The sequence below is a fragment of the Dipodomys ordii genome, unplaced genomic scaffold (assembly GCF_000151885.1).
Source record: "Dipodomys ordii isolate 6190 unplaced genomic scaffold, Dord_2.0 Scaffold44, whole genome shotgun sequence".
Taxonomy (NCBI): Eukaryota; Metazoa; Chordata; class Mammalia; order Rodentia; family Heteromyidae; genus Dipodomys; species Dipodomys ordii.
Genome location: NW_012267260.1, coordinates 2,851,705 through 2,878,814, shown reverse-complemented (window position 1 = coordinate 2,878,814; position 27,110 = coordinate 2,851,705). Strand labels below are relative to the sequence as shown.

The 27,110-nt window shown below is 48.0% G+C and overlaps 1 protein-coding gene across 1 annotated transcript in view; it reads right to left on the bottom strand.

The window, feature by feature from the left end:
• Nucleotides 1-17,015, bottom strand: part of Ick (intestinal cell (MAK-like) kinase) — a 22,516-nt gene extending 5,501 nt beyond the window's left edge. The window contains exons 1-10 of the mRNA XM_013019115.1: nt 16,839-17,015; nt 14,259-14,313; nt 10,544-10,665; nt 8,638-8,717; nt 6,124-6,256; nt 5,299-5,470; nt 4,407-4,574; nt 3,274-3,570; nt 1,090-1,280; nt 809-957 (exon numbers count right to left, since the gene is read on the bottom strand). Coding sequence (XP_012874569.1) covers nt 809-957; nt 1,090-1,280; nt 3,274-3,570; nt 4,407-4,574; nt 5,299-5,470; nt 6,124-6,256; nt 8,638-8,717; nt 10,544-10,665; nt 14,259-14,313; nt 16,839-16,939 — 1,468 coding nt within the window. The 5' untranslated portion in view covers nt 16,940-17,015. The remainder of the gene's footprint in view (nt 1-808; nt 958-1,089; nt 1,281-3,273; nt 3,571-4,406; nt 4,575-5,298; nt 5,471-6,123; nt 6,257-8,637; nt 8,718-10,543; nt 10,666-14,258; nt 14,314-16,838) is intronic.
• Between the last annotated feature and the right edge of the window lie 10,095 nt (nt 17,016-27,110).

Here is a 27,110-nt window from a genome sequence, read left to right as displayed (position 1 = left end):
CTCTTCTGCCCACCCCTCTCCCTCCTCCCCTCCACCCCGCTCTGCTACCCACTCCTCTCCATCCTCCCCTCCACCCATCCTCCCCTCCACCCTGCTCCACTGCCCACCCTCTCCATCCTCCCCTCCACCCCCAGCTAAGAGCTGTTTGCTCCGTGAGGCCATCCCTGGCCTCTGTCATACTCCCCTCCCCGCCCTCCCGTGACACAGCTTGTCTGGTCACCGTGTCTCTCTCCACGCTAGGTAGCCGTTGTGCTGAGCACTTTGTCCTGGGGCCAGCAGGCTGGTGAGTGGCGGGGCCGCACCCCCCAGACCCTCACTGGCCATCTGCTCACCTGCCCACTCTGGTGTGTGGCATGTGGCAGGTGCTCACACAGACCGGCCGTGCAGGGCTTGGCTAACACCGCAGGCTTGAGGCAGACTCTGCAGAGACGCCCGGGCACCACCAGATGGCGCCGACGCTTATATCCCCCACAGCACTGCCCAGAGACCGCAATTCCTCCTAGACCTGCTGTCATTGGGGGGTCAGGGGTGGGGCGGGGGGAGAGGAGTTGCTGTTCAACCCTCCATGGAGGCCTAACTCCGTTTCCTGCACCTCATGTCTTATCCCAGGTGACTGCGTAAGATCAACACAGGACACCCAGGCTTCCATAAACCCGTGAACGTGGTTCTCGAAACGGCCAGTGCCCAGAGCATAGAAACAGGAGAGAGACAGAGCAGGAGACATTTTTGCGGCTTTGTAAGACATTTGGCTATGAGATCACAGGGAATTCCGCACAGCAGTCAGAGCAGAGGCGAGTCATTTCCTCACCGGGCAGGTACCGAGAGTGCTTCAAGTAGTGTAGCTTGGCTGCGGACCTCAGGGTGGGCGTGTCTCTCCTGGGATGTGAAGGCTGGGTGGGGGCGCTACTGCCGGTACCCACAGGCTCAGAGGGCTTCAGGTCCAGAACACTCTCAAATCTGTGTCAAGAGAACATGGTCTAAGTGGGCAGGACAGAGAGAGAGAGAGAGAGAGAGCGAGAGAGCGAGCCAGCGCACACTATGGGACAGACCCGGAGACTCGGCAGGCCCCAGCGTGACCCTCACACTCACCTGCAGAGAGTCTCATCGCTCTGCCTCTTCTTGCTTCTCTGGTCAGTCCTGGTGAGGGGTGAGGTGAAATCCAGGCTGTCCAAGTCAGCCCACTCATCGGAACCCTTTGTCGACCTGGAAATGAGCCCCCACCGCCTCCGGCTCTTTGGCTTGATCTCCTCGCTCCTGTGCTCCGGGCCGGCTAGGATTTTCTATGTGGACGAGCAGAGGGGGGGTGGGGGGGAAGCACTGTGTGGCGTTACTGGAATCGTGCATGGGTAGCTCTTACTCCGATTCCCTCTGTTATAATAAGGAGCACCGCTTACTTGAAGGGTCCTTGAGGACCACCACCCCAGGTCTTCCATCTCACCTATCTCTCGCTCGCTCTCTCTCCCCCCAGCTCCACCCGTGAACAAGCACAGGATTTCCACTGAGACAACAGAGGCGCAAGAGCTCACGGCCAAGGGGTCAGCCACCTTGCTCTTTTACAAACACCAATGCCCCTAATGCTTCCTTTGGCTGCTCAACGCACCTGCGAATGAATGCTGAACTTACAGAATTCGCTACAATGGGAAATCTCCAAACCATGCCACTCCCAAACTCTGAGTGGTGCAACGTGCCCAAAGATACCAGCACCTTGAGTGCTGGCAGGCCCCTTACAGTCCCAGTATACCTCCAGTAAGACGAGCTGGGAGGAGAGGTACCTCTCGTATAAAAGGGTTAGAACGCTGGGCTTTGACAGCATTAAAAAGCTGGTGACATGGGCTGGGAAGGTGGCTCAGTGGTAGAGCGCTTGCCTTGCATGCATGAGGCCCTGGGTTCCATTCCTCAGCACCACATAAGCAAAAAGAAAAAAGCTGGAAGTGGCGCTGTGGCTCAAGTGGTAGAGCGCTAGCCTTGAGCGGAAAGAGCTGAGGGACAGCACCCAGGCCCAGAGTTCAAGCCCCACGACCGGACCCCCAAAAAAACAACAAAAAAATCTGGTGACAGCCGGGTGCTGGTGGCTCACGCCTATAATCCTAACTACTCAGGAGGCTGAGATCTGAGGATTGTGGTTCAAAGCCAGCTCAGGCAGGATAGTCCATGAGACTCTTATCTCCAATAAACCACTAGAAAACTGGAAGTGGCGCTGTGGCTCCAGCGGTAGAGCCCTTGCCTTGAGCTGAAGGGCGCAGGGATAGGGCCCAAGCTCTGAGTTCAAGCCCCACGACCGACAAAAAAAAAAAAAAAAAGCTGGTGATAACTACCGTTCCTTCTCATGTTACCTTTTTACTGAATCTAACACTTGCAAATCAGGTGGAGAAAACAGACTTGGGCTTCACTAAAAGTCCACAGCGACAACCTGAGGTGAAGCAGTACTAGGAATGAAAGCCGGCAAGTGTCTGCGGGCTCCCGATGGTTTCAGCACATCTCTCTCAGCACCACACGTGAGCTCAGTACTGTCCAGAGGCCAAAACGTGCATCATGACCTTCCTTTTATAGACAAGGTAAGTTTCCACAGGGACTCATAATATCAATGACGAACACTTACTGAGTTGGTTTTCTTCTTTTTTGTATATGTGTGTCAATCCTGGGGCTTGAACTCAGGGCCTGGGCACTGTCTCTGAGCTTTTATACTCAAGGCTAGTGATCTACCACTTGAGACACAGCTCCAGTGGCAGCCTTGTTTGTGCTTCATTGAAGAGCCTCACAGACTTTCCTGCCCAGGCTGGCTTCCAATCATGATCCTCAGATCTCAGCCTTCTGAATAGTTAGGATGACAGGTATGAGCCGCTGCTACCTGGCTGTTAGTGAGTTCTCATTGTGTACTGGACACTAATGTACTGTCAGGTATTAAGTGGAACACCTGCCCCAGGTAGATGCTGTTAGCAGCCTTGCTTCATGGACAAGAGCGTTAAGATTTAGAAGCCATGCACATGCTCAGGTCACCAAGCTGTCACCTGGCAGAGCCTGTGCATACAGCTCACCGCCCCAGCCTCCTACCGCCCCAGCAACAGAACCTTGCTTATCATGAGCAAAGCTAGAACTTACAACGTAGGACCCCAAACCGAGAGACTTTTCACAGTTCCAATGCCACGGTAGCAGTGAGCATATTACATTAGACCTCACAGACTGAAAAGGGAAGGACTTCATTTCATCTTATTTGTCAGAGGACAAGTAAGACGGGCACAGAGCACAGCCCCCTGGCAAATCCTCACTGCTTACTGGCGGAGGATTCTTGTTGTGGAGGGATGGGAAGAGCAGTGGGCTCGGGTGGTCTGTCCGGGAGGCTTCGGCTTTGTAGGGGTACACGAGGCACTGGGGGGCCGGGTTGGCTTGATGTGGCCGAGAAGAGACCCTGGCGTGCGGCTTGGCCGGGGGCTGGGCAGGAGGGACGGGCTTGATGTGAGCAGGGGGCCCGGCCTTCTCCAGGATGTCCTTCTGTGGCTTTCCTGAATCCTGGAGTCTTTGAGTGGGAGTGCCCAGTGGGTGTCCAATCTGGAAGTAAGCATAGCGAAGTGCCTGGAAGGAGAAAAGTCGAGCCAGCAGAAATCACTCAGACTTTCAGGGAGTCCATTTTCTCATGGATGCAACTGAAAAGAAAATCTGTTTCATGGAATCTTCATCGAGCTAAAAATTAAAAAAATCACATACATAGCTGGGTGCTGGTGACTCACTGTAATCCTAACTACTCAGGAGGCTGAGATCTGAGGATCGTGATTGAATGCCAGCCTGGGCAGAAAAGTCTGTGGGGCTCTGATCTCCAATTAACCACCAGAAAACCCTGAAGTAGAGTTGTGGCTTAAGTGGTATAGTGCTAGCCTTGACCAAAAAAGCTCAAAGACAGTGCCCAGGCTCTGAATTTAAGCCCCAGGACTGGCACCAAAACACAAATAAACAAACAAAAATCACATAAATATACTAAAGCATTTACAAAACGTAAATTAAAAATGCATTAAAATGACAAGGGCAGTGTTAGCACGAGTCTACCTCACAGCAATCCCCACCGTCATCTTCCAGCTGAATGAGTCTGGCTTTGCCAAGTGTGAAGTTACAACTGACTACACGGTCTTAAGTGATAGAGCAGATATCTGAAACTAGTCTCCGAAACCAGAGACACATATCTATTTTCATTCCCACCCCTGCTACTGAGAGTATTCAGACTTTATGCTGATAGTCAAAGCAATTACACTGCTTGACCTGGACTCCTTTGATTAGACACAGGAGGTTTCAAATAACTTCAAGCTCTCCTGTCACACACCACACCATGAGTGGCATTCAGTACTATCACCCATGAAACGATTCAGTCAGATCAAAACCTGGGAGGAAACGCGTTCGTGAAGAACGCAGCGGACAACCTGGCTGGCGGTCGGCCGCTTCCTGGGGTCCCACTGCAGCATGTCTCTGAGGAGCTGAATGGCTTCGCTGCTGGCGTTGGGAATCAGGGTCTTTAGGTTGCTGGGCACGCACTGGGGCCAGCGGAAGTTCATCGCGCTTGAAAGCTGGTGGCCTTCAGGCCAGTCAGTCTGAAAGAAGGAAAAGACAGAAAACCTCGCTCGACCAGTTGCTACGACTTGGGTTTGTCTTCTTCTATGTGTGCCCATAATCAAGAGGCAGAGTTCCCCGCATGGGCGGCAGAGGTGATGGGTGGTCCTCATGAAGCAACTATAGGGAACAGAAAATCTAAGAAACATTAGGAAAGATCCAGAATCACAACCTTCATCGAGAGCAGTCCATCTCTTGAGACTGGGATGGCACCAAATTAGTATTTTGCCAAGTAGGTTCCAAGACACAAAAATACCTATACAGACAACTGTCTTCATAACACAAAACACAGCTGAAGAGGGAGAGGACACTAGGGAAGGAGTGAGGAGGGAGGGCCATGGAGAAACAGAGGGGTCTGGCTACCAGAGACACCCAGCCATGGCGGAGGGGGCACGGGCCCCACAGAACACAGAAGTGGGGGTCCTTCCAGCAAACAACCAGGGATGCAAAGAGGGGCTGAGGATGAGCTGAGGGGTGGGCAGTGGAGAGCAAACGAGTATTTTTTAGGCGAGAAGGACAGTAACTAAGCCATCCTTTTGAAGGATGGATCTGGACACAGACTCCACGAGATGCTAGAGGGAAGACGCTGGAAGGCAGAAGGATTCTAGAACAGGCACAAGGCTGGGGAGTATTGCCCCGCCCCTGGGGAAGGGACAGTGGGAAGCTGCTGGCTTTGGCCCAGGGGACTCTGCTCCACAGCATTACCTTCTTGGGTGTCCCCAACACTTGGCAAATCTTGAAAATTGTGTCGATTTCACTGGCCCCAGGGAAGAGCGGCCTGAGCATGTACACCTCTGCCATGATGCACCCCACGGCCCACACGTCAATGGGGGAGCTGTAGCTGGTGGACCTCAGCAGCACCTCCGGCGCTCGGTACCTGGAGCGACAAAGCCAGCTGCCAGCTCGGCTCACACGCCAGAGGCCAGCTCGGTCAGGAGCTGAGCCTGGGGAACCCCAGGGCAGCACGCTGTCTTGGTCAGGTAGACTCAGGACTCAGCACGTGCCGGCTCCTGTGGAGAAGCAATGCTTCCCACTTCAGGATTTTCCATTAAACAGTTCCTCATAGGAGTCTTTCCTATAGTACTTGTGAGAGATAGAGAGTGACAGAGAAGAGAGGAAAAGAGAGAGGGAGGAAGGGAGGGGGAGGGAGAGAGGATGGAGGAAGGAGAGGGGGAGAGAAGGGAAGAGAGGAAACAACGTAAAACTCCTACGAGGCTCACCTCCAGGTATGGCAAACTATAAATCATTTCCAAGTTTTGACAGGAGCAATTACACGGGTTTTTCAAACAAGCCTGTGGAGAATCTCTTGCATAACTCTCCTGGCACAGGATCCGGGGGAGGCCTACGCACAACACTCATTTATACTGAGGAGAGGTATGACGGGTTCCTTTTAAGATCATTTGACACTGGCTTTCCCCCATGTGGTGCCAACGCACCTACTGCCTCGGGTGCCGGTGGCTGCTATGGCCCTCCTTGGGATGGCATCTCTCTAACGAATACCTAAATCACTGTAAGGGTGAGAACACTCACCATCGAGTAGAGACGTAGTCTGTGTAGGGCGGTCTGGACCGGATCTCTCGAGCCAGCCCGAAGTCTGCGATCTTCACGAGTTCCGGGCCCATGCACAGGAGGTTCTCAGGCTTCAGGTCCCGATGGAAGAAGCCTGTGGAGACAAGGAACCCCAAATCCAAGCTTGCTCTGAGCATCCTCATCACTGCATCTGCTCCACTCATAGCAGCTGTGACGTAAGAGCTGTGTGCTGTGACACCACAGCCATGCACTCATCCCTCAGACCGCGTGCGGCTCTCCAGACTTCTCACAAGTTGACCTCAAGCCAGGCTGTGTGGCTCACACCTGTAACCTTAACCACTTAAAGGCTGAGACATGAGGACCCTTGTCCAAAGCCAGCATGGGCAAGAAAGTCCATGAGATTAAGTTCCAATTAACCAGCAAAAAGCCAGATGTGGAAGTGTGGCTCAAGTGGTAGAGCACCAGCCTTGAGCACAAAAGCCCAGGGCCAGTACCCAGGGCTTGAGTTCAAGCCCTCAGGACCTGTACACACACACACACACACACACACACACACAAAACTAGGGCTGGTGAGGCTAGTGACATAACCCAAGTGTGAAGAGGTGATGCTAAAACTCGGCTCTCTCTCATCTGGGCACATGCTCCCTCTCGGTGCCGCATGGCTGTGACAATAGCCCGTGTTTCTCTGGGCCCCTGAAGGACAATGGAAATCCTTTAGCTGCATCACTCAAGAGATCATGGAAAGGCAGAGCATTGTTAGGATAAGAAACACCCAGCTCAGAATGGCCTGGCCTCCAGAAGGCAGGGAGTGACCTTCAGTCTTCGCTGAACAGCTTGCTGTGCTCACTTATTTTGTTACCAACCACTGGGCAAGAAACACGTCACAGGCCACGGGGAGGCCCTTTCTCCTTCCCCACACTCTTCCTGACAATCTCACTGAACATGTGGAAATGGGCAGAGCATGCTTAACTAAAGCAGGTTTAGGGAGCAGGCCTTCCTGTGTAGACACTGTGATTTCAGACAATACTGGATTTAAGCCTACAGTGTTTTTATCCAAAAAAGCCCATAGTAACAGTGAGGCACAGACAGGTAAAGGATGCTCAAGGCCAGGCACCTAGAGAAGGTAGCTGAATATGGCACCGGGGACTTCTTAGGGGGAACAAAAACTGTCCTCCAAAGCACCTGCCGCCATGGGCCACCGTTCAGGGTTGGCGTGGCCCGAATGTGCACAGGGGCGGCTCGGGGACAAGACAGACCATTTGCAGAGGTTACTGGATTCCTGGGAAGTGCATGTGCTTTGGCACTGCTCAGTCAGTACCCAGGAGAGGCATGTGTTTGTCCCCTGTGGGGGAAATACTGAGAGACGTGAAATTCAGCCATAGCAACCACCTGCAGGCTGCTTCCCTCCCTCAGGAGGTGACTCCCCGGGGCAGAACATACCCACAGTGAGAGTGTGCTCCCAGGAACGGCCCGTGACGCACAGGCCAGCTCTGTGGACCGCTTCACACACACACACACACACACACGCGCATGCACACATGCACGCGCACACACACACGTGCACGCACATGCACGCGCACGCACACATGTGCACGCATGCACGTGCACGCACACACACACGCACACACACGAATGTATGTGTACTTTTATATATAGGAATATATTAATATATTTATACATTCATATTATATATGTACTTATATACAAATATATACGAATATGTACGTATATATTCCTTCCTTCCTTCCATTACTGGAGAAAAAGAATAACAACAGAGAGGCACTTGACCCAAGTCAGGTCAATACCAAATAAAACCCGCTCGTTTCTAACAGTCCTTTATCAGTGGATATGGGATCCACACATTTAGTGTCCATTGCACGTACAATCATCCATTTTCTTCATCTTGGATTCCCCCGTTCTCTTGCAGGACAGACTTTTTCTAGCAAAGTGTGGCCTGAGCTAATGGGCTGTCCAAACAACGCGTGCCACCCTTACTGTGGGGGGCCCTCTGAACTTCCATTTCTTCTCGGACAGGAATAGATGCCCTCTGCTCCCGCTGCCCAAGAAGCTGAGCGTCACAGGATCTGTGGATTCTCCTGCCCCTGGCTTGACGTTTTAATCTATTTTGTGGTCTCATACTGCACAAATCTTCTTAGGCTACTTCTAAGCTCTTGTGAAACAAACTGAAATACAAAAACCTTAGAAAATGTGAAGTGGCAGTGAACAGGTGTCAGTGGGTAATTCTCATTTTCACTCTCATTAATATATCAGGTAACAGTCAGGAATAAATCTTACATCTACCACGAACAAGCTTGAAGAATGGAAACAGGACATGATAAGTAAAGTCCAGAAATCAAGCTCCAAAAGACAATGTATTTCAAAGTCCATTGTCCTGACACCCCTCCATTCTTCAGCCTTTCTGAGAGTTAGTTATGGCAGAGAGTAAAGCTTTCTACTCTGAGGTGTGGTGACACCGCACTGCTACTCAGAAGTACAAGACCCCAAATCACCCACCATGCTTGTGAATGAATGCGAGGCCTTGCAGTATCTGGTACATAATATTCCTTACAGCCGACTCCGGGAACAGCTTATTTCTACATAGGAAAGAGAAAAACAAAGCTATTAATGTGAGTCTATGTATTACTAGGATTCTCCTGTGTTCTTCTGGTTACATCATAAGAAACAAAGGGAAAATTTTGCTCATATGTATTTTTTTTACCAGATCCTTTGATAAGAAAGACAAAGGAAAACAATCATTTGTCCATACAGAGGACCTAACTGAAAAATGCCAAATATATTCAATTATATTACAAAGAAAAGATCAAACCTTTTATAATAAACAAAATTTCCCCTAACATAATTGAGAAAATCTATGATCAAGCTGGGTATAGCAATCTGTATTCTCAGTACTTAGGAGATAGATGCAGGAAGATCTCAAGTCTGGGGGTAACCTGGGTTACATGCCTCAAAAGTAAATAAACAAATAAATCTCCAGATATAAGCTGTGATTTTAAAGATGTTTAGTGGGGAAGGTTTTTTATTTATTAATTTTTAAATTTTGTGTGTGTGTGTGTGCGCGCGTGCGCGTGGGCTTGGACTAGGGCTTGGACTCAGAGCTTGGGCACTATCTTGCAGACTTTTCTGCCCTGCTGGGGTAGGCTTGGAACCTTGATCCTCAGATCTCAGCCTCCTAAATGGCTCAGATTGCAAGTATGAGCCACAAGGGCCTGTCTTCAAAGTCGAAGCCTTTATAAGACACGATAGGTGTTATTGTTTAGCTCCTGCTTAAGCAAGCTGTTGCGCACCAATGCTGGTACTGACAGTGCAGATGGCATTTGTTCACTCCAGTCACCCAGAAATCCTATCCAAGGCATCTGCTTTCCCACCAAGAAAATGTGTCCAGGAGGACTGAATAGCTCCTTTTCTTGTTTTTTAATTAAATTTTTATTATTCTTAAGTAGTTGTACAAAGGAGTTTTATTCAACCAGCTCATTTATAAGTGCAATGCATTTTTTTTTCTTGTCAGATGTGGGGTTTGAACTCTGGGCCTGGGTGCTGTCCCCCAGCTCTTCAGCTCAAGGAAAGTACTCTACCACTTGAGCTAGAGCACCAATTCTGGTTTTCTGGTGGTTAACTGGAGATAAGAGTCTCATGGGCTTTCTTGCCTGGGCTGTCTTTGAACTGCAGTCCTCAGATCTCAGCCTCCTGAGTAGCTAGGATTACAGGCGTGGGCCACAGGTACTAGGCACTGCAGTGTATCTTGGGCAGATGGTTTCTTTTGTTGGTCGTGGGGCTTGAACTTAGGGCCAAGGTGCTGTCCCTAAGCTTTTGCGCTCAAGGTTAGTTCTCTATCACCTTAAGCCAAAGCATTACTTCCAGTTTTCTGGTGGTTAATTGGAGGTAAGAGTCTCATGGACTTTTCCTGGCTAAGCTGGCTTCCAATCATAATCCTCAGATCTCAGCTGAGTAGCTAGGATTCCAGGTGTGAGCCACCAGTGCCCCACTTGCAAATGGTTTGTTTTCAAAGTTCAAAATTACCATAGCAGGGGAAGTTTCCTATGAGCCTCCCTGCCCCAGATACTTCAGGAGCAAGGAGCTGCAATAAGCCTAGAATGAAGCTGTGAACACCCCTGGCAGGGTCGCTCTGCTATCCCCCCCACACGCACATCTTGTGGGACTGGAGAAGGGCAGGGTCTCTTCTGTCTTGGTGCTTCTTTGGGTGAGTGACTGTAAAACCACTGCCTTGGGAGCTATTTTGGGGTTCCCTAGCAGGAGTGGGTGTCAGGTGCTCACCCAGTGTCCACTCTCAGCCCAGTTGCAGGACCACAAAGGGACCAGAAAAAGAATACAGAGACAATAAGCAGAGCACACATCTGCTGTGCAAATGTTTGTTTCTACGACCATGAAGGTGAGCCCGTACCTTTCTTTAATGAGCTGGTAAAGGTTTTCCTTCATGTACTCAAAGATGAAATAAAGGTGGTCGTTCTCCCTGATGACCTCTTTTAACTTTACCACATTGGCGTGGTTGAGCTTCTTTAAAGACTGGAAAGGCAAGAAAGAAAAAGAAAGCCAAAAAATAATAATAATAAAACAAAATTAGAGAAAATCTGTAGGCAACAAGAGTGATTCTAATCATAGCTGAGAAGAAATATCTTATTTTAGAAGGGCTGGCATGCCACCCATTATATTTTATGGACACTGTAACAAACAGTATTTCTCTCTAATCAACAGTAACTTTATCTAGAAAAACAATTCTGATGAGCTGAACAGGAAAGCAAGCATTTGACTACCAAGGAGAGCTCCGGGTGCACCCCGGAGGCGCAGCCTCCAGATCTTGGAGTTCAGCTGGAAGTAGCCAGAAGGAAACCAAGCCCCTGATCTTTCTAGCACTGATGTACGAAGCTACTTTTGGATGACATCACCAGCTGAACAGGAAATTGCTCAAATTAGCCAGCAGACTAATCAATCACATGGTTCTCTTGACCTTTGTCACACCTGGTGTTTAGTAGATGTTAGACATTCCTTGTTATGATGTGCGTTTAAATCACCCAGGAGGAAAGGAGATATAGGACTACAAAGACCCTACTGGGAAATGAGAGATTTCTTTTTGCTTGTAAGGATCATAAAGACAAAGATATTAGGAGACAGACCAGAAACCAGAGGTGGTTCAGGACGTTTGGTGACTCACTTGCATAACTGCACAGTGGCTCGGGCAGTGGGCCCACTTCCTGCGTGTGTCACTCAACCATCAACCTGCCAAAGGCGAGGAAACACCCCTGTCTTCGGGAACAGGAGTCCTGTTCAGGTATAAAGCTGTGTGCTGGGTGACAGCTGGGTGCAATGGCTGCAACTTGCTCACAGGCCAATGAGGACTTGATAGCCAGTCCCCGAGAGAGCCAAGGGTCATGGAAGCTAGGAGAGTGAACCCTGTACTTCCAAAAGCCTTTTTCTCATCGAGCTGGGAGTCCAGCCATCGTGAACTGGAAAGCCTTCTCATTTTTGAATTTCATTACAAAGGACATTGCTTTCTGAACATAAAATAAGTTTAAGGATGGAAATGTTAAAATGGGCACCTAAATGGGAAGGGACATCTTCCAGAGATATATTTCCTAAACGAACCATCTTGAAGGTTCCAAAGGAGGGTGGGAGACAAGTAACTTGTACTGGAGAAGATAAGCATGAGCAGCGCACTGGAGGACAGCAGTGTGACCCAGGGCGTCAGCGGGCATGGATGAAAGCCCAGGAGAATATTATGAACGGTGCCCTCCTCCACGACTGATCAACAACCTGCGACCTACTAGGTTCCAAGGACATCCTGGGCACAAGATACTGTCTGCTCTTAAGAAGAAACAAACCAACCAAGAGCACAGGACAACGAATTCAAAATGCCTGCACCAGAACCAGGAAGATCAGATGGTGTACCAAAGGCGAGACAGAAACAAGCAACATCGGGGATACTTCAGGGTGGAGTCATCTGTGAGCACCAAGTGGTCAGTGTACCAAGAATCTAGGGGAGGAAGAGGTAATGGGAAAGAAGTTTGTTCGAGGTAAGGTGTGGAAGGAGGGGAACGCAGACACTAGGTCTAAGCCACAGAGAGCAAGATTCACCCCAGTTTGGCTCTGAAAGGAGCTTACCAGGGAAGCCTCTGCTGGAGAGGGGAGCTGAGGACAAACTGTCATGCAGGGCACAGTTGGTGCAGGTATTCGCGTGATGCAGGACACAGTGCATGTATGGGAGTCATACAGGGCATTTATACTGGGCAAATATCCATGTAACACAGGGTGTATTCCTACCGAGTTCCTTTGGAAAATGTGCGCTTCAGTGGAAATACGGAGGAAAATGGCTGATTTGATATGGCATGCAGGGACGTGGCATGGATGAGAGGGTTATAAAAAACAAGGTCAAAAAAAAAAACAAGGTCAAGAGAAGCAAGTGGGAGATGGAGAAAGAGTAGAGAAGTGAACGCTGTTCTGAGAAAAGGAGACTGATGAACACATTCAAAGAGAAGAAGGCAGTAGAAAGCAAGAGGTTAAAGATAGGGCAAAGAGGGAAAGTTACTAGAGCAACGATCTTAAGATATCAGAAGTTAAGGTGGCTTCATATAAAGGAAAATGAACAAGGTACACTGAGGGAATGGTAGCTTGAGGAGAGATGGGGGAGACGGTCAGTATTTACTGTACTCATAAACTGAGATGTTAAATGGGAGAATTTAAGAATCATTTTTTTAAAAAAGCAGAGAGACAGCAGGCGGGACAGGATCCAGGCTCAGGCACCCTGCTCTCATGATGATGGCTGGAATTGCACAGCACTTCAAACAATAATGTCAGACAGGTGCCAGTGGCTCCTGACTGTAATCCCAGCTACTTAGGAGGCGGAGATCTGAGGCTCATGGTTTGAAGCCAGCGTGGACTGGAAAGTCCATGAGATTCTTATCTCTGATGAAACACCAAAATGCTGGAAGTAGAGCTGTGGCTCAAGTGCTAGAGAGCCAGCCTGGAGAAAGAGCGTTGAGGGACAATCCCTGGACCCTGAAGATAAGCCCTAGGACCAGCACAAAAAATATAAAATAAGAAGTCAAGTGAAGTCAAGAACTCTTTTTACATACAAGCCAAGAACATTTTCCATTATTTATGCCACAAAAAAGCAGAAACGACAAAAAAACAACAACAACAAACAACCCACACTTTCGGATCATCCTGTATTTCTGGATCTCTCAGAGCTTCTTTAGTTTAGGCAAGATGTTGTCACACTGTGAACCACAGGTGAAATCCAGTACCGCACCTAAAATCCAGACCACTATTGTATGGTCCATAAGGTGAGAAGAGTTTTTGCAGAGAAGCGATCAGCCTGAGGAGGGCACTAGCTCTGAACCTGAATGAAAGTTCACGTGGTATCTGTGTCCTACCCTCTCAAGGGGTGTCACTGTTTTCACCAGAAAACTTGCAATATAAAAAAAGTTACACACAAAATTATTATTATGTTTTATATTTCCTAAATTTAAATACTGTGGCAATTTGTTTTTTTTTTTTTTTTTTTACTATTGTTATATATGTACCCGTGAAACAGCCTACATGTGACTCTTTGGTTCATCAAGTCTAAAAGATTTACTCCTTGGTCTCTTTTCCCACGTAGAGGAAAAGAAGTAAAGAAGTCAGTCTACTCTGACAAAAAGGAGAGAAGAAGGAACAGAAGAAGGCGCGGGGACCCAAGACCCTAGTCTGCAGCTGAGTCGAGAATAGAGCCGTGGTAGCCAATGCTCATCAGAGCAAACCGTCACCGAGAACACAGTACAAGCTCCCCAGGTACTGCCATTATATTTATCTAGGAAAAACACCATACATCAATATGCCTCTACAGGAATGGTCACAACCATATAGGCAACAATTATTCACTAACAATATACTTACTTATATCGATAGTGAGATATACTTAAACTCAGATATAAGAAACCGACGTAAGATAAAAAGCTTTCTATGAGCAGTGAATTCGCCTACACCGTATCAGGTATCTTCCACTTTCAATTTCAGCATTATGAAAAACATACACATGGAATAACCATCTCAACTATGAATATACCCACAAAGCTATTTTCATCAGCCAAATATAAAGTGTTCCCTAGTATATTAATAAATACCTTAACCTCCCGAAGGTTCATGCACTCTTCCCAGGAATAAAACTTTCTTTTCATTCTAGAAGAGGAGAAAGAGAGAATCAGCATGCGTACTACCAGTATTAGGCTAAAGTTTCTCCCTCAGGTTTTGTCTGGATGGGTGAATACACCTCCATATTCCCAGTTGCCTAGTAGAACTCCCTGTGTCAGTGTAGATCCTCCAAGTATGGCAGACACTGAGCTATGTGCTTATGACCAATTTGAATGGGGCTGGTCCAACAGAACTAAATCCTGATTGTAAGTGAATTGCAACTTAAGCCACCTGTGGTACTTGCTACTCTTTGGAGTGGCACTATCCTGGACTCCATTGCTCAGGAGAGAGCAAAGCATGGTCCTAGTGTCAACAGTGCCTATAATCTGTTTGTATATAGCCCACGAGACAAGGATGACACGCGTACTTTTAAGTAACTGGGGAATCGGAAGATAACTCCTATGCGCTGATACGTGAAAGCTCTGGGTCTCCACAGATGAGGACTTGGCCACAGGTGATTGCTGACTCTCCCGGGCCTCCATGCTGGTTCCGGACACACCCTAACCTCTGTCTCCTCGGCTCACTCTAACACGTATTCCTGCTTGAAAGCTCCGTTCCTGTGATCATGCTCCAAATATTGCTTAGCCCTCCTGTGTGGTGGGCACATAGGACACGAAGTCAAAAGATGAGAAAGAATGTCCCTCGTGGAATGGACATTATAGAAGGAAAGTAGAAAAGATGCCAGTGCTACAACAGGCTTGGAGGAGCCTAATGTACCCCACGCTTTGGGAAGATGAAGAGGTATTTCTAACACTCTAATGGAGACGAGTTTCAACCCAGATCTGAAGGCGCAGTAGAACTGAGCCGGGCAGGAGAGGTAGAGGCCATCACAGGGAAGATGTGAGCAGAAGGTGTCTGGTGAGGTTCAGAAGCTAAGAGGCCAGAGAATAAAGCAAGGAGACAAGACTGAAGGAAGCAAGCAGGGTTCAAAGGATGCAGCAATGTGTAGGTCACATCTAAAATGTGGGCCTTGATCCTAAAACTAACAGTTATTAAAAATTAACCATCTGGCTGAGCATGTGGCCAGATGGCAGAAAGCTCACCCAACAAGGTCCAGTGTTTGTTAGCAAACTTTAGTACCAACAAGACAATCAAACAAGGGCTGGGGAGGTGGCTCATTGGTAGAGTGCTTGTCTTGCATGCATTGAGGCCCTGGGTTCAATTCCCTAACACCATATAAACAGAAAAAGCCAGAAGTGGTTCTGTGGTTCAAGTGATAGAGCACTAGCCTTGAGCTGAAGAACTGAGAGACCATGCCCAGGCCCAGAGTTCAAGATCCACAACCAACCAAAAAAAAAAAAAAAAGACAAACAAATGAGTGAATGAATGAATGAACGAATGAGTAAATGGTCAATGGCTTCAAGCCATTGAAAGCTATCTTAGCTGGACTCTCCTAAATGCAGAGGCAAGGAGTCCACTTGGGGAGTAGTTTTGGAAAGCCAGGGCAAAGAGGAGAGATGCCTGGAGAGCCCAGTAAAAAGACAGGCCCACCGGCACCAGTGGCTCATGCCCAGAATCCTAGCTACTTGGGAGGCTGAGAACTGAGGATTCCAAGCCAGACAACATTTCCAATTAATAAGCAGCAAAAAACTGGAAGGAGGCATGGCCTAGGTGGTACAGCTCCAATTGCAAGCAAAAAAAAAAATCCAAGTGAGAGCTTGAGGTCTTGAGTTCAAGCACCAGTATGTGCAAACACACATGCATGCGTGTGCATTCACTGATGGGCATATACACACACATGTATACACACACACACATACACGCCAATCTCTCCGGTCTGCAATGAAGAGGAATGACTGGAAGCCAGAGGCCCTGCAGAAGAGCTAGCAGCCAGTGGTGAGCACCCAGAGCTGAATGGAGAAGAAGAGGCCAACAGTAGAGGAACAGGACTAGACGCCCTAAGGTGAGTCAGAAGAGGCAGGGAGCCAGCTGACTCTCAGGTTTTGAGGACAAATGTCACTCATCAAGATAAGGAACAGTGAGGAGAACAGAATTTGGGGAACAGTGAAGAGTATGCATGAGTTGAATTTGGGGTATGATGAAGGTCACATGTTTGCAGGACTAGGAAGACAATCGGAGATGGACATAGTGGGCAGACTTCTAGCCAGCAGACCCAGCAATATGCCAGGGTGCCATTGCTGTGGTTGTTTCACAGACGCCAAAGACTCAGCTTCCACTTCAGATTTCTCAGTGCCCATGACTTGAGGTGGGAGGGAGTGAGGAGCACACAGCCACAGGGGGGCCGGGGCCTTCAGGGTGCACTGGCAACTAACTGTGGCCTATGGTGGTGTGAGCTTGGAGGCAGACCTGTCCAGCCATCAGCGAGACCCCACACTGGCCCTGATTGTAGCCGCATTAGAGACCCTCACAAGAGACCCCCCAGCTAAGCAGTGACCGCGAGGTGAATGTATGAACTCTGGCTGTTCCAGGACCGTGAGCTGACAGGGGCAGGAGAAACTATCTTGACCACAGGTGGATGGCATGGACTCCCGAGCGTGAACGGGGAATCTTACTTCTTAATGGCGATCAGCTCCCCGGACTCCACACTTTTTCCCAGCAGGACAGAACCATAAGTCCCGTCCCCAAGCTGCTTGATGACTGTGTATCTGTTCATGGCCACCAGATGCTCATCCCAGGGCCCAGGCGGTCCCGGCCCGCGGCCTAGCAGGCCTCCCCAGAATGTAACCAGATTTTCCGGTGGCAGCACCAATGCCAGGTGTTCAACAGGAGGTGACTGGCTCCCACAGACATATTTTCAAAAGGCAGTCTTCTGCCTGCAGAGAAATATGAAAGATGAGGACACATGCTAGTAATGGACATTTCAAGTGTGTGTGTGTGTGTGTGTGTGTGTGTGTGTGTGTGTTTATATCCAAATCAGGGCTTGGTGATGAATTACAAACTTCCCAGCCTTGGCCCTGTTTGTATAAATAAAGTTTTATTATTGGGACCCAGGCAAACTCACACCCCTGAGAATATCTATAACTATAGTAGCAAAGTTGAATGTCCATGATACTGTAGGGCATGAAAGTCTAAACTATTTTTACTCTGGCTTTTTACACAAACAAGTTTGTCAGTCTCAGGTCTAAATAATGCTCTTTTCAGATTCAAGTAAGTATCTTTACGAAGTTAAAGACACCATGTTTGAAAAGTAATAAAATGAATCAGCTCTCATTCAATGTTTTCTGCTGATTGGTCAAGCTGGGAAAACTATGTGATAACCAGAGTTGGTGAAAATGGCAAGCTGAGCTAAATATACCAGGTTCTGTACCCTAAGGCATAGTTAACAGCATAATCTCACAAAAGCCACAAAACGTTCAAAGTAATCTCTCCAAAAAGAGGCCTACGTGTGCTCCATGAATTCTTCATGGCCAAGTGCTAACAGTGTGATTGTTACTTCTAGACAAGCAAAAGCTAAACAAACAAAAAAGAATAACTCAAGGCATGAAAGCAAGCACAAGAACCCAAGTTCAAACCCTGGCACTGCCAAAAATATGCATGGAATATATTTACCTAAAATATAGCTCAGCCTTGTTTACCCAAATGTGCTCAAAATACTTATATTAGCCTACAGTGAAGCAAAATCATCTGACACAAGCCCATTTTGTGGAAGGAAGGAAGGGAGGGAGGGAAGGAGGGAGGGAGGGAAGGAGGGAAGGAGGGAGGGAGGGAGGGATCTTTGATTTGTCAAAACTGTTCTAACTAATAGATTGGATCCTTTATTTTAAAAGAAAAAAGTATTCTTTGTTCTAGAGACAATGGCAGCTCAGTTTTTGTTTTTCTAATCTAGAGAACATGACCTCATTTGCCTTTTGCAACTCAATCATTAAATAATCTAGAATATTTTTCATGTCTAACCCAAAGCTGCATATTCTAGCTTCAGCTAGTTCCTTCATATTTAGTCTTCCATGGTTCCTATAGAGGAACCATATCATAAAAATGTGTACACACATGAAATTATTCGTCAAGTGTGTGTCTCAGCTCTAATTGCACAACTGCTCCTTGCAGGATCCATTTTCCATTCCTTTAATTGTCTGGCACTCATCTCAGATCTCCAGACTTCTCAAGCTCCTTGACGAATTATGGTGAGTAAAACTTAGAAATGACCTATGCTGCAGTGGCATACAGACCTCACTTATTTTTATTGAAAGGGCGTTATATTGCTGATTCAGATCTGGCAATTATTACTAGTTGATGCCTTTTCTTGGATAGCTAATGCCCTACTGTTTCCTCACCCAATTAAATTATATCACTGAAGCAATGCTGGCCTAGATTATTATTGAGAAAACTATTTGGGAAAGAATTAAGAGCTACTGAAATTGAGATAGATTGGGTCATTCAGAACATTATCATGCTAACGTTCCTCCTTGTTATACTTCTTCATATTACCAGGGAATGAATTCAGTTCTGGTCATGATATCATGGTAGTTATTTCCTAATATATTGTTATTTTAGGAAATTACCTAACAACCGCATAAGAGATCAGACTAGGGCCTTTGCCCGCATTCATGTCAGGTTGGTGGTGTAGGTGATTCCAGTTTTACTCAGATGCTCCACATGGAGCAGGTTAGTTTACAGGACTCTGACTCTTTTCGGGATTCCCTACCTCAGGCATGGCAGTACTCGAGCCCTACTTATGAACTAGGATAAATCTAAGCCACGCAAAGAAATCACAAATAATTTAGTGGTGGAATTATGGCCACAATGTGGGACACCAAAATGGGAGTCAGGCCAGAGGGTAGACAAAGGCTGAGAGAAGAAATCTATTCTTTGACAGACAGCCAACAAAGGAGCAGATCCGTGCTTCTGCCTTGAGCATGGTTGGGTAAAGCTACAACGTCTAGGGTCAGGAAAGCTCCCAGAACTCTGGGCCATGAGCTCTGAGGGTGAGAACCCATCCACAGAGGAGGCTGGACCAGGAAGAAAGAGGCTTTGTATCCTCAGCGGGGCTGCTACATGATCTCCGAAAACATGTGCCTGGGATGCCTTCCCAGATGACCTCACAGAAGGCCTCCATGGCTGGAGTCACACTAGTGTCCCACGAACAGCTGGATGCGTCCTGGATATGGCAAACCCAGGAAATTCCATCCACATCCCTCGCCATAGATCCGCTCTTACTGGGTGAGCTTCCCATCACTGTGACAAAATACCTGACACAAACCAACTTAGAGTTGGGAAGGTGGACTCTGGCTCATGTTGTCAGGGGGTCTGGCCCCTGACCAGCTAACTCACAAGTAAGGAAGGGGACCCTACAGCATTTACTCTGGTACCGGCCCCTTCCCTGTGGTGAGCAATGCCTGCTCCCCCAATGGCCCCCACCCCACCCCCAGCTTCACCCTTTGAATCAGAGGATACAAACCCCACCTCCTCCAGCTTTCCTGTCCTCACCCCTCATCTCCCCTAGCAAACTGCGGGTCTTCAAACACTGTCTGAATGACCCAAATTTGAAGTGTGGTCTTTGCCATTTATTTTTGGTACTCTTTGGGAAAGAACCTCCAACCCCTCTTGATGATGCTATTTCTTCACCTTCAAAGTCAAGTCAGGAAATGCTTTGAGCTGACCAGAAATGTTTTGATGTTCTAACATGGACAGACAGTAAACACCACCGAACAGCCGGAGCGGGCAGGCCCCAGGGGCCTCAAACCCAGAAAGGCCCTGCCAAGCCAAGTCTGGGCCTTTGAATACGCCTGTGCCCAACCCACAAAAACAGGCAGCATTGTCTCTCTTTTGTCCAAAGAGCTCTAGCAAATCTCAGAAAGAAACATTACGATTCTCCTGGCTTGGTAACCTTGGGGAAAACCTTCCTGTGCTCAGTCCTGTTCCCTTCCCTTGGCCTCAGTCCTGGGTGGAGGGAGAGAACAGCACAGCTGCTTGTGACCAGCAATTCGCACTGGCATCCTGCTGTTTTACAGCCTGGGAGCCAGGCTGGGACAGGGCCTTCTGTAATCCATTCTTTCCTAAATCATATATTTGTTGTACAAGGGAGCGTTTCATTATAACACTGACGCACAGAAACAATGCATCCTTATCACCGATCATACTTCCTCTACCTCCTTCCTTCTTCTTAAAAGTCTCAAAGAAAAAAAAAAAAGAAAGAGAAAACTTGGGAAGTGGCCCTGTAGCTAAAGTGGTAGAGGGCTCGCCTTGAGCTGAAGAACTGAGGGACAGTGCTCAGGCCCAGAGCTCAAGCCCCACGACTGACAAAAAAAAAAAACTCTCAACATTCTGTTGTTAGGTGTGTGTGCGTGTATACAAGTGTGTGTGTATACCAGTACTAGGGCTTGAACTCAGGGTCTGGGCACTGTCCCTTAGCGTTCTCAATCAAGGCTACCACTTGAGCCACAGCTCTACTTCTGGTTTTGTGGGAGTTAATTAGAGATCAGAGTTGACTTTCCTGCCAGGGCTGGCTTCTGTGAGCGCCCTGAAAGCTGAGCTGTGGAGTTTGGAATGCCTTGTCCTAACACACTCTCAAAATGCTGGGAGTGGGGCTGGGAAGGTGGCTCAGTGGTAGAGCGCTTGCCTGGCATGCCTGAGGCCCTGGGTTCGATTCCTCAGCACCACATAAGCAAAAAAGAAAAAAGGCCGGAAGTGGTGCTGTGGCTCAAGTGGTAGAGCGTTAGCCTTAAGTTGAACAGCTGAGGGACAGCGCCCAGGCCCAGAGTTCAGGCCCCACGACCGGACCCAAAAAAAAAAAAAAAAATGCTGGGAGTTTGCTGAAAAGGTCAATCCGTCCTGGCTTGATGGGAATTCAGATGTCTATCCTGGACATGGGTTAATTCCACCCCCAACTTTCTGGGAGCCTGGGGATCAACAAAAGCCAATGGGAATTATGAGTCATTTACTGCTCACCTCTACTTCCTAAGATAAGCAAGTCATTTATCACTTGAATAAGATTGTGTCACATGAGCAGCGCTGTGACTTCAAGGATAATGATAGCTCACTTTCTGCATGTATACCCTGTACCCTACTCAATAAATACCTTGTAAGAGGGACCTGGGGCACCCGAAGCTGGCAGAAGGCTTTAGGCCCCTGATGCCCCAAACCTCAATTCCACAGTCCTATCTCCATTACCGCCTTGTCCCAGGTCGCAGCGGATTGCAGCCGACTTCCAACCACAATCCTCAGATCTCAGCCTTCAGAGTGACTAGGATTACAGCTGTGAGACACTGGCTCCGGGCTTTATTACTCCATTTTCATACATGCAAATAAACTGATAAGCTCCATAGCTCATCCTTCATTTCAAAACCAATGAAGTTAAGTGCTATAATATGTATTTCTTTGAAAATGGGAAGCACACAATTATGTGTGGCTTAGACCCATCTGCCCTACTCAGACCTTAGGAAAAGTATACTGCCCCTAGTTTGCCACTTTATGCAGAAAAGTCTCACACCCATCTGTTCCCATAGGAAATCTGGAATACCAGCAAATCACTAAACGACCCTCATGGTGCTTCTGAATTTCATTATACCTTTACAGGCTTATAATTATACTTCGTATCCTAGATTCGAATGTGTCATAACTTGACAAGAATAAGTCAATATTGCTCATCTCTTTTAAAAGTGCACTAAAAATAGCGAGTGCAGCCGCTGTGTTTCTCTTGGGCTCAGTTCCTCTGTCCATATACATTTTTAGCAAACAAATCTTTTAAGCATTTTGCCTCTGGGAAAATCTTCTTTTTCTGCATAGGGAAGAACAGCTACAAAGTCAAAAGAAGCTTTTTCACCACACCCCCACCCCTTGGCCCCTGCCCCCCGCAGAACCTGCTTCATCTTTAGGTTGAAGGAAGAGGCCATTAAAGATGTGCTTAGCACCAGGCGCTGGTGGCTCATGCCTCTAATCCTAGCTCCTCAGGAGGCTGAGATCTGAGGAGTGCAGTTCAAAACCAGCCTGGGCAGGAAAGCCTGTGAGACTCTTATCTCTAATTAACCATTCAAAATCCTGAAGTGGCACTGTGGCTCAATTGGTAGAGTGCTAGACTTGAGCAAAAGAGCTCAGGGACAGCACCCAGGCCCTGAGTTCAAGCCTCACAACTGACTTCCCCCCAAAAGATGTGTTGGGCTACCACAGAGGATAACTCACGACTGGGCCTTCTCTGAGGTCCAGAAGCTGCATCAGGCCTTTGACCTTCAGGCCTTTGGCTCTTAAACCTGACCTTCTGAGAAGAGGACTCCTCATCAATCCCCATGTCCTAACTCCCTGAGAAATGTCCAGAGTCTCCATTACCTCTGCAGGCCCAGAGTGGAGTCTCACCCCAGACCTTAGAGGAAACTCTTCAACCACTGGCTTGGAATTTTTTAGGTTTTTATAGACTATGAAGAACTGAAGGAAGAGCAAAATGTTTAAGAACTAGAAAAAAAAATCAGTTCCCCCAACGTGTGTGAAACTGTGGGTGAGCTGGGACGAGTCTCCCAACTCAAAGACTGTTTCCCAGAGAGGAACGGCCATGCGACTCCTACCGCCCCTTAACTACCAAAAGCCAGGAAGTGGAGGTGTGACTCAAGTGGTAGAGCAGCCTTGAACATTAAAGCTCAGAAACAGTGCTCAGGCCCTCAGTTCAAGCCCCAGTACTGGCACAGAAAGAAAAGAAGAAAAGAGAGGAGAGAGGAGGAGGGGAGGGAAAGAAGAAAGAGAGAAGAGGAGAGGAGGGAAGGGAATGGGAGGGGAGGGGAGGGGAGGGGAGTGGGAGGAGAGGAGGAGGAGACTGTGGTCCCACGTGTTAGGATGGACAGGCTAGGGCGGGACAAGGATGCAGGCAGGGAGCACATCATCTCTCCCAGCTCTGACCAATATTCCTGCACATTTTACTAGGGAGCAGACCTCATCCAATGTGAGATGATTCACCACTGTGTATCACAAACAAATCAATAAAATGTATTAAGGAGAAAATGGTGACTTAGTTATAATCACAAAACAGAGCCAAGTCAGGTAAGTTTTCCCCTGAGGGGCCAGTAGACACTACAGGCCCCAAGGGCACCGATCTCTGCCTCCTCTGCTGGACAATGCCAGCAGAGGATGGAAGCAACCACAGCCAACACTTCCCAACGAAACTTCACTCACAAAAGCAAGCAATGGACAGGATTTGATCAGCCAGTCACAGTTTGCCAATCTTGGAAACAGAAAAATCCCACATGTAAGCAAAAACGTTTTTGCGTGTTACCATTCTCCACAGAAGCTTCACTTGCTCCTAGGTTGTAGGCAAAAGTGTAGTTATCTCTGAATTCTAACTATGTTGGGGCAAGATCTGAGTTCGCAGCTTTATTCCAGGTAGCTAGGAAGAGTGTGTGGAGGCGTGGTTGGTACGAACAATACTCATAATAATGACACACTGACTGAAAAGATGAGTGACTTAGGAACTACACAAGGAGTAATTTAGATTATAGGTGGTTTTCTTATACCCTCAAGTCCACACTGTCTCCTCAAGTACCCACCTTCTTTGTAAATTCAACAACCATATCAGGACTAAGGTACAGAACATAAAGAGTCCTTCTAAATGCTCTATACCAATTTAGGAAAACATCTGGCAGCCAAACTAACAGGAAGGCACCTGGATCACCTTTTCTTCTGGTTCTACTTTTCTTTAATTCTCTACTAAATCCATCTCAAGGTTCACCTGACCTGCTTCTTACCCAACACAGACCACAGGGAAATATCTACCTCTAAAGCCAACCCAGTCCACCTTAGCTGCATGGGCTCTTACACCAAGACACAATTCTGTGGTAGAGCAACTGGAATGCACCAGAAGACAAAGAAAGTGATCTCTGATTTTTCCTCCAGGCAAAATTCTTTAACTTAAAAAAAAAAATTGATCCTAGAAAATACTGGCTTCCCTACCTTTTCATGAAGTAATTTTCTATAATACATGTATTTTGATAAGGAAGTCAAAGCTATATTTCACAGGTTCCACTGTGGCCTCAAAGTACAGTATAAGTCATCAGCACACACCTGTTTGTGCATTCTCACACTTTGCCACATCAAGGTCCAAAGATCGATTTCTCCTTCTCTAGTCATAAACCCGTCTTGGAAACCAATACCCACAAAAGCATTACAGTTAAGTGAGATACAATCCACAGGCTTACATATCACCACCACAGCAATGTGCCTAGACTCAAAACTCCACCCAGAAACCACTAGCAAACAGTGCTGCCAAAGTACACATTCATGCAAGTTCCACACCCAGGAAAATGCATTTTATAAGGGCAGACACAGTCATTAAGTACATCTTTCAGCAAGATGCTGCAACATGAAATGGAAGAGCTTGCTGCAAGAGCAGCAGCAAAAAAAGAGGAAAAAAAATTTTTTAATGCAAAAGTGTTGCTGGCAAGATCAGATGGAAAAATGGTAACAGATCCCAGAAGCAGAGCTGTGGCCAGGAATAGCTTAAGCTCAGACCATTTCAGCCAGGGCAGATCCTGCCTAACGAGTCACCGCCTGGGTGTTGGGCCCTCTGGGCTAGACGTTAGCCCAGGCACATTTAGCACTGCGTGCCACGTGCCATACAGTAGGGACCATGCTGGTCGCTGTCAGAGATGGGCAGCATGCTGGCTGCGTGTGACAGCTATGGAGCAGGCTCCATGGACCCTTTTGGCACCCCATTGGAGGAAGCACCTCCCCTGTTCTCCACACGGGAGAACTTAACTGCTGGAACTCCCAAGGGCAGGGGCCCACAGAGCCAAGCCTTGAGCAGTTCTGCCAGGCTCCCACCCACAACACATTCCCAGGCATCCAACATGGCCTCTGCCCTGCAGAGGCTTAAAATACTCTACACCAATTAGAGATCGATGCGAGAAGCGTGAAAGGTTGACAAGTATCTCCAGGCTTTAAAAAAACAAAACAAAACAAAAACAGTAGAGAAAATATTATGGAAGTAAGACTTAGAAGGTGGAGGAGGGAGAGTTCTAGACAGAGCAGTGTGTGCCTGCATAATGACACTTGGGGAGGGGAGGCTGGTCCCTCAGCAGGACACCAAGAAACCCAAACTCACCAGGGCACCCTGAAAAATCTACCAGTGGGAAATTCCATATAACCATGGGAGCCAAAGGCTACAAGGCCTAGAGATGGAATGAAGTGACACTTAAACTGATTAGATGGGCTGAGCACCAGTGGCCCACTCCTGTAATCCTTGCTACTCTGGAGGCTGAGATCTGAAGATTATAGTTGAACCAGCAGAAAGAAAGCCAGAAGTGGAGGTATGGCTGAAGTGGGATAGCGCCAGTCTTGAGTGGAAAAAGCTAAGCAAGAGCATGAACCCTGAGTTCAAGGCTGGGTGCCTGCACCCCCCCCAAAAAAAAAAGATGAGATGAGATGGTTTGGGGCCAGCTCCAGTGCAGATCAAATCCTAGCTACTCCACAGGCAGAGGCGGAGGGTCTGGGTCTGAGAATGCTGGGGTAAAAAATGTATTCTCTCTCAAGTACAAGGCCCTGAGTTCAAAGATCCAATGGCTGAAAGGACCGAAGCCTCTCAATCATTCATTCATTCATCCATTCATTCATTCACTCACTGTGCAAATGTCCTAAGAGTTCTCAGCGAGGGGCAGGCTCCGGTGGCCCGATAGGAGCCTGGGGGCCAGGCAGGGCAGAAGCGAGGGAAAGGTCCATGGAAAACACATGGCAAAGGTCTGGATGATTCAGTGGTATGAAGGGCAAAGGAAAAGATGGTTGAAGATAACTCCAGAGTTCCAAGGCTCACAGAATTTACACCTATGCTAGTTCCCAGAACCAAACAAATAAAAACAAACAGTTAAAAGTATGAAAAAGGGCTTTGATGAGGCTGAATAGTCTAGAGATATAAAGCTCTACATGGCCTGTCACTGTCCTGGTAGCTTATTCAGTCTGCAGGAACCAAATTTGAGTGGGGGAAAAACACTTTGTGTGTGTAATTTCTATAAATTAAGTTTGTGATTCGCTTCACAAAGTTGGCAGGAGTCTAGCCTACTCAGGCCGGCTCCATTCCTCCCTCCCCCTCCCCCAGACTGGTCTCAGCAAGGACCTCAGCTGCCCACTCCATGCGAAGGAGGTAAGACCAAGTGGAAGGGAAGGAGGAGAGGAGAGGTGCAGGGTTTTAAGGCTGGTCCTTGGGGTGGGGTATGGTACAAGATGTCATTTTAAACTAAAAAAGAAAAAAGAAAAAAATCCCAGCACTCTGCTCTACACCCACTTCCTCGAGTTTCACAATCCCTGGTTCTAAGAAGGCTGTGAGGATTGTTTGCCAAATTGTAGGGCTTTCTTCGGAAACTACTTCAAATGTGCATATGTACGCATAATATGCGTTCCTTAGCAGGTCAGACGCGTGGCTGGGTATCAATTCCCAGTGTGATAACTGCACAAATTCCAGCTCTCTTAGATTGCCTCTTCGGCCCGGGAACCGCTGATTACTGGAATAGACTGGTCACAAAACTGCAATGATCAAACTTCTCTTCCTACAAAAAGTGTTCCTGGTTAAAAAACACATTTTCTTTTTGAAGGCAAAGAAAAAAAGAAGCGAGTATCAATAGTAGCTTAGAGGAAAGCGAGTATCAATAATAGTTTAGGGGGAAAATCCCGGGGCTGCGGCGTTTGGGGCGGCCAGAGGAGCGCGGGCGTGGACGGCCTGGGCCCGCGCCCGGCCGCGGCGCTCCGGCCGAACTTAGGAATACGGGGGTGGTGGTAACGAAAGGGCCCGCGGGGAGACCCCCGCGCCCCTCCGCACCCCCGCCCGGCTGTGAGACAGACCCCGGCGCCCCTCCGCACCCCCGCCCGCGGGGAGACAGACCCCCGCGCCCCTCCGCACCCCCGCCCCGCCCGGAGCAGAG